We start from the raw sequence: 7,079 nt of genomic DNA, 5'->3' as shown, positions 1-7,079 counted from the left end.
ATTCCCTAAAATATGCACCTGCTGCAACTTAAAGCAGGAGAGACTTTCCTGTGTTTGTTTTTCTAGAGGGAAATGTTCTCACATTTCGTTCATTGGTTTATAAATTCGGGTTCTACCATAATGGCTGATTCTGCTTATTTTTGGCAGATTCATGGTGAAGATGGGCATAGGCCTCCTTGTAAAATTTAACCTCTGGAAAAAGGCCACCCATAAGGAATACGCAACTCCCAGCATTCCACCTTGATTCTATTCAACAGATGCATTCACAGAATCCTAGACAGGTCCATCTGCAAGGTGATTTGGGCAGATCCTCCTCAAAAAGGTACAGAAAATGGTCATGGCCTTGTTTCAGCATCAGACCAGGTTACCTTTGGCCTGGGATAAAATCTGCGAGGGTGGCATTCTAGCAGCCATTTGGAAGCTGGGAAAACAGGCTGCTCAGCTAATCTTCTTAAGTGCAGAAGGGCATTATCTCATCCAGCCCTACATAATGCTATGCAAGTTACCCACCAGAGCTGTGGAGGTTCCCTGCACACAGACTGGCTGTGCTGCTCCAGGAAGCAACATAGCTAATGTCCATGCAGCAGGTGCTCTTAACTAAGGGCTAAGCAGGAGCTAGCTGGGCAGAAACTTGGCAAAATCAGGTATATTGGTCACAATGAGAACAATGAATGAAAGCAACACTGCCACCCCTAGATAGATTTGGGGGGGCAGGATTAGCTGGACTAGCCCTCTCCATCCCCAGTGAGATTACAACAGCCTGGGTCAAAAAGGGCACTTTATTGTGGGTGGGATGTTCCATTCACTGAGAGGCAGAAATGCTGCCAGCCTTGCTCAGAGAGGGCAGAGGCTTGGCTGCACTAAAGATTAAGCCAGGGGGGAGGGAAAGTGGGGGTGTAACCAGCGGTAGTCTTGTCCAGGTGAGTCGGGAGGTCAACATCTCGATGCCTGCTGTGCTGGGGGCAAGAGGCCTGAAGAATCCAGGGAACAAGAAGTGTTTTCGGGGGGGGGTGTTTCTGCTTAGCTTTGCTCTTGGGACTCCACCTGGCTCTCCTCTTCAGGCCTCACTTCATGGGCTCCAGGAGGGGGCGGGCAGGTGAGGCTTGTGCTGGAGTGTCGTGGCTGCCTCCGCATGAACGGGAATGCCCTGCCGGGAGGCAAAACAAGTCTATCAGCAATGGATCTCGACTCTGGGAGAGTTTCCTCCAAGGTTGGCCCACTCACCGCTTCTTGGTTTCTGGTGGCACAAGGGCCTCAGCAAGCAGCTTCTTGTAAAGCTCTGACTTCAAAAAGCGTGGGTAAGAGTCCTGCTGGAGGAGAGGGGGCAATTTAGAGAGAAAACTTCCAGCCCAAGAGCAGAAGATGCAACATCAGCCTGCTCTTATTGCTGGTCTGGCCACAGTCAGGCCTTGAGATGGGTAGCAGAAACAGAGAGAGACAGAATCAAAGAGCTAATTCGCTCCCTGCCTATCTGGTAGCTTCAGGACCTTTTTCATCAGCATGTAGATGTGCATCTCTGCATCGTCCATTACATAGCGGTGGGGGGTCTTGATGCCCTTCAAGGTGTGCTCCATAGTCTTGCTGTCAAGGTTCACCCAGCGGGTGGCACTGGGCGCTAGAAACTCCCTGGAGGAACAGTACATGAGAGACCATGCAGATGGGAAAGCAAAGTCCTAGCAAGGTCTGGGGGCCCGAGGAGAGTGGGGGAAGGTACAGAAACACAATGGACACACATGCCCCAGAAGCAAGGCGGATTGGCCATCCCCTGCTCCCCAAGCAGAGCACAATCTCAGCCCATTATCCTCCCCGCTCTAAGGGGAGAAAGCCACCTACTGATAGATGGAGTCCACAGCTTCTGCAATGTGGGCCTCTTCCCCCAGGCGTAACTCTTCACAAGCCTCCCAAAACATCAGGTTCTCGGCTGCGTGGGAGAGAAAGCAGGCCCCCAGTTGACCAAGCAGGAAGGACAGAGCCCTTGCTGGCTTCCTGGGAGCATGATGGACCTTCCTCGCAGTTTCCCCTTTCCCCTCCTCGGACCCAGCAAAGCAAGTGCTCACCACTGAACTCTGTCTTGAGGAACTCCAGGAGTTGCTCTCGGCCTAAGATGTCGCCCATCAGCTCACTGAAGCCAAAACTCCAACGCTCGACCCGCAGCTTGGTGGGAATTGTGACCCTGCAAGGCAAAAGGGTCTTGAGCAGAGCTGCTGTGCAATTTGGGGGTTCTTCCTGGCTCGAGGTGTGGATGGCAGCCATCGCTGGGGAAGCCATTGCACAGATACAATTTGTGTGCCAATTATGCTCATTCCTGGGCCGGGAAGCCTTCTCACTGTCAGTCACATCCCGGGTGGACAATTGCAATGTGCTCTACAAGGGGCTGCCCTTGAATACCATCCCGAAATTAGAGCTGCTACAGAATTCTTGCAAAGTATTGGGCACCTTTCAGCTCAACTACGTTATACGATTGCTGAAAGAGGTGCACTGGTTCCCAGTTTCTTTCCGAGTGCAGTTCAAGGTGCTAGTCATCACCCTACATGGCACAAGGCCAAGCTATCTGCAGAACTGCTGCTCCCTAAAGATATCTGCCTGTCCCCCAGACCAGACAGTGGACATGCTCCAGGTCCCTTCGTCAAATGCTGCCATCTAGTTAGGTCGAGGAAGAGTGCCTTTTTCACGGTGCCCATGTCTTGTGGAACACCGTCCCCTTGAGCAGTCCCTCCCCCTCCTAAGTTGCTGGAAAACTGTTAAGAGCCAGCTCTTCCCACAGGCACCAGAATAAAAAGGCTGCAGCCCTGGTGATTCCACACTTGGATGGAGGCTGTTACACTGGATATCACGTTTTTCTTGTACGTTTTTTGGAATGTTTTTATCATTGTTAGCAGCCCGAAGTTTGTGTCTCACAAGATGGGTGGCATATAAATATTATCAATACATAAAAAGAGCTGAGCACCAATAGTAAAGACACCGCTTGGGAAAGCTGGACACACCAAACTTACCGGGGAGCATTCATGGCCCAGTATGTGATGTCATCAGTGATCCAGGGATTGCTTGGGAGGCAGCCAGAGATGATGGGGTCGTGGGATATATACTGCTCATTGAACTTGAGATATCTGCAAAAAATAGTGGAAGTGGGGAAAGAACCAGAGAGCTCCCTCTCACTGCTCAGAATGATGGAGAGGACAAGCAGCAGCCAAGGTGCCCCAGTCGGGGATAACATCCCAAAGCTGAGAAAGGGTTAGAGTAGGACATAAAGAGGCATTCAGAAATAAACTCATCCATTTGGCATTCTTGAATGGTACCGGTCACCGGGAAGAGTGGAGAGCAGAGGACCTGCTGTTAAAACTCTGAGAACAAGGCTGAAATTGCCAGCCACAGGCTCCCCACTCACCCTTGCAGGCAAAGGGAGGACTTGACGCGCATCCTACTCAGGGCAGCACAGTAATAACGAATCTGCAACCAAGGACAGAGAATGCCAAAGAACTTGTGCCACCAACTGCCAGCTTCCATCGCCATATCCAGGTGGGAAGGAGCCCTAAGGAAGACCACCTTGATGCTCTGTGTGCGTGTGCATGCACACACATTTTCAAAGACTTGAAACTAGCCATCTCCTATCAAGGGCACTTGCCTATTCTTTCCTGCTGCCTTTCCCCTTACAGTCCACCCTTCCCCTATGCAGGAGGTGGCCAGGCCCACCCTAGAGCAAGCCTCCCTTATTCCCCGAGTTTGGACTCCTAGGGCCCCCAACCTCCTGCCTTTCACCCACTGCCATAAACGCACACACACACACGCACACACACTCACCTCCTGTTTGTAGTAGTCCATGCTCTTCTATGAAAGAGAAAAGAGTGAAAGTCATAGCCACACCAGCTGGAAGCTCTCTTGTAGCCATCCACTTTTTTTGTCCATTGCTTGCACTGACTTGGCCCCCTATTTGTTTGCTTCTTAGAGAACCTGAGCTACTTTTAAATGACCGTTTTGAAGCCTTTTGAGTGGCCTCACCATCCCTGATACAGCCCAAATAGTTTACTGCCTTTCTCTTGAAACCCCATTTTCCACGTTGGTGCCGAGAGTTAGTAATACAGTGGCGGGGAGGAAGGAAGAAGCTCATACAGCCCACAAACAACAGTAAAGAATCTCGGAGGTCAAGAGGAAAGATTCAAGTGCCAGGAAATGAACAAGGGAAAAGGGGGAACCAGAAGCCAAAGCCACAGAGAAGGACCCCAAAAGTCCCCCCACCACCGCCTTTGACGCAGACGCTGACAGGGCAGGAGGCAGCCACAATTAAGGATACAACAGCATCCCATCTTCCCAAAAGGGAATCAACCAAGGGGTGGATCACAACCCAGGGGGTCTTTCTCCCCTCCTTTTCCAGAAGGCAAGGAAGGCCAGTTCAGCTGCTCTCCAGCTGCCTCAGCAAGGGAGCCCTTCACACACACACACACACACACACACACACACACACACACACTTACCAGCTGTATAGGCGTGAGGGAGTGGCTCCTTAGCTCTGACCCCTGACCTCTCACATCCAAGACGCCCCCCTGTAGGTGAAGCAGAACAAAGGCTGGCTGGCTTGCCATTCTCTTGCCCAGGAACCCTTCCCGGGCCAAGGCCCAATCTGCAATTCTGCAACTCAATGCCAGGGGGAGATTGGTCACCCCTTAAGGGGGACAGAAGCTGCATCATTTGGTCCCTCACCTAAGGGTGGGGCAATGCAAATGCCCAATATTTCACCCCTTCCCCTAACAAAGTACAGTACTACACGCCCCATGCTACATTCAGGCTACATGCAGAAGGCAGTATTCATCTGTCACAGGCAAAGGGAAGCTTTGTGAGCAACGGGAAAACGCCTGGTCTATAAATGAGCCATGGAAGGCTTGTTTCCAGACAGTTTCCAGAAGGACCTTCAGCAGTTGAGAGGAAACACCAACTGTTTGGCTGCCAAATGCTGGGCCCAAGACCCTCAAAGCATAAAGAGAGCCAAGAAGACCAGTGCAACTCCTGACCACTCTTCCCCCCAGTGCCCTAATTCAGGACGAAGGTGGTTGTGGCAGATGCCTCCAGCCCTCTCTTCCTCCCACTCACCGAGGGCCTGTTGACAAGCCAATAGGCCTGTTCTTGGCACTCAATGACAATCCGGTCAGCCCTCCTCCGCTGTTTAGCTGCCCTGTGGAAAGGCAAGAGTTGCAACAGAGCTGCTGCCTCCCTGCTCCCCAGTCCCAAAGGGGCAGACCTTTTGTTCCTGCAACTCACTGGAGCTGCTCCCGAGCCTGCATCACCACGAAGTCCCAAATGTGATTGATCCTCTTGCACAGTTGCTTATAATCCTCCTATAGAAGATGGCCCACACCATCAGACAAAGAGGGTCAGTGCTCTCCTCACAGCTCTGGAGAGAAAGGGGAGGAGAGGGGCTCCATGCACATAGGGGAAGGACAGAGGCTGTCTGGGGATCTCCTTCATTCAGTCTTCCAATCGGTCACACTCACTAGTCCTCGGGCATCCTTACCTTCTCAAGCTCACGGAGTTCACCTTGTTTACGAATATTCCTCTTTGCCAAATAGATGGCTGAAACGGGAAACCGTGACCTCAGGCATGCTGCAGCCAAAGGGGTGCCAAAGGCTCCCCTGGCTACTGGGGATAAAACCACTGCCCTACTCACCATAATCAAGGTCGGTGGCCAGCCACTGGGTGCTCATCCAGAAATAGGGGGTCTGTAGGCCATAGAGGGAGAGGCTCGGTTCAGCTGCCCCTGAGGCAGAAGTAGGGGCCCTCTCTGCTTGAGAGTTAGCCAAGGTCTTCTCAGTTGTTCTCCAAGGCTTTTGGAGGCTAAGAGGAAGGACCCTTCCAAGCCATCTACCCATCTGTCCCTTTTAGTGACACAGCTGAGTGGTCAGCCAATTCCATGCCAGGTCTCAGAGGAGTCCTGGTTCACCCTAACCTACCTGGAACCTGTAGGGAGTCTCATCCCTTCGCAAGACCAGAGTGTGAGGATCCTTCAGAGAATAGATGTAGCCATGCTTCACAAGCAGGTTTCCCAGATGCAAAGATTCTAGGGGAGGGAAAGGGGGGCGGGGTGAGAGTGTTGGCTGAGTAGCTGGAGAGGGGAGCAGCCTTTTCAGGCAGCCAAGACTCCTGCAGAGCCACCTTCCTCACTGGGCCAGGCTAGATAGGATATTTCCTTGCCTCTAGCTGGGCTTCCTCAACCGCAGAGGGCAAAATCAAGGGGGGGGGAGGCCTGCCAGCCCCATTAAGCCCAGCCCAGCTAGCTCACCTTCCTCCAAGATGTTGTATTTCTGGATGAGCCACTCCACAATGTCATTCCCTAAAAAGGAGAGACGCCTGGGTTGGGGAGCGCTGCCAGACTGCACTCAGCAGGTTCCCCCCTCCCGATCCCGCCCAGAACTACAGATGGGGAAGGGACGGAAGAGAAGCCCCGTCCCTAACAGGCCTTTCTCCCCGCGGTCTTGCAGCAGCCTCCGCCTCCAGGCTGCTTTCGCCTCCGGAACAGCCCAAGAGGGAGCCTGCCGGACCCTTCCTTGCTTAGCGAACGCCGACCCGAGGCGGCGGCTAGAGGCCGGGAGGCAGCGCCTCGGGAGGGCCTTACTGCGGTCTCAGTCCGGGGAGCCGAGCAGCACCCACCGGTCACGGCGTGCGGGATGATGCTGAGTAGCAGCCGCTGATTCCGCAACACGACGCCCAGATCCGGGTCTTGCATGCCGACCACGACGCGCTCCATCTACGGGGAAAGCATCCACAGCGGCTCAGCGCCCGGCCCGAGGCCGACAGTCCGGCCGCCCCACCCCACCCCACCCGACCCCACCTTGGCGAGGCACGGCAGTTGGCGGCGGGGGGCGCCCCCCGGGCGGAGAGCGCTGATGGTCATGGAGGCGGGCGGGCGGGCGAGCGACGGCTGCAGGCGGCGACGCGGGCGCTCGAGCGCTTCTGCGAGCGGCGAGGCGTCCCGGCGAGCCTCTGTGCTGCCATCTGCCTGCCGGCCGGCCGGGCTCTCCTACGAGTCCGAGGGCCTCTGCGCACGTGCAGACAAACGCGCTCGCTCTGCGGCGGCTTCCAGCTGGTCGCCG

The 7,079-nt window shown here is 54.2% G+C and overlaps 1 protein-coding gene across 3 annotated transcripts; it reads right to left on the bottom strand.

Moving 5' to 3' along the window:
* Positions 1–1,015: 1,015 nt before the first annotated feature.
* On the bottom strand, positions 1,016–7,031 carry RGS11 (regulator of G protein signaling 11). Of its 3 annotated transcripts, none has more exons than XM_083373089.1 (17): positions 6,818–7,031; positions 6,637–6,733; positions 6,269–6,319; positions 5,940–6,046; positions 5,657–5,708; positions 5,504–5,562; positions 5,251–5,327; positions 5,083–5,164; positions 4,470–4,538; positions 3,799–3,825; positions 3,386–3,447; positions 2,994–3,107; positions 2,058–2,173; positions 1,834–1,921; positions 1,488–1,626; positions 1,225–1,307; positions 1,016–1,147 (listed from the first exon to the last, which is right to left on the bottom strand). In XM_083373089.1, exons 1-17 carry the CDS (start codon positions 6,878–6,880, stop codon positions 1,021–1,023), a joined length of 1,413 nt encoding a protein of 470 aa, XP_083229215.1. In that variant the 5' UTR covers positions 6,881–7,031; the 3' UTR covers positions 1,016–1,020. The 3 variants fall into 3 exon arrangements, with proteins under 3 accessions (XP_083229215.1, XP_083229216.1, XP_083229217.1); XM_083373090.1 differs by having other exon boundaries at positions 3,799–3,822; positions 6,818–7,025; XM_083373091.1 differs by lacking the exons at positions 5,504–5,562; positions 5,657–5,708.
* Between the last annotated feature and the right edge of the window lie 48 nt (positions 7,032–7,079).

Source organism: Vipera ursinii (assembly GCF_947247035.1).
Source record: "Vipera ursinii genome assembly, chromosome: 13".
NCBI lineage: Eukaryota > Metazoa > Chordata > Lepidosauria > Squamata > Viperidae > Vipera > Vipera ursinii.
The sequence above is the reverse complement of the archived record's forward strand: the minus strand, read 5'-3'. Positions and strand labels throughout refer to the sequence as shown.

What these genes read in the sequence shown, in the direction of transcription:
- RGS11 (XM_083373089.1), bottom strand. Translation starts at nt 6,880, where the DNA reads ATGACCATCAGCGCTCTCCGCCCGGGGGGCGCCCCCCGCCGCCAACTG. An exon ending in GGCTTGTCAACAGGCCCTCG is followed by an intron (nt 4,539 to 5,082) that starts GTGAGTGGGAGG and finishes CTTCACCTACAG; the next exon opens with GGGGGCGTCTTGGATGTGAG. An exon ending in TCTACATGCTGATGAAAAAG is followed by an intron (nt 1,308 to 1,487) that starts GTCCTGAAGCTA and finishes CTCCTCCAGCAG; the next exon opens with GACTCTTACCCACGCTTTTT.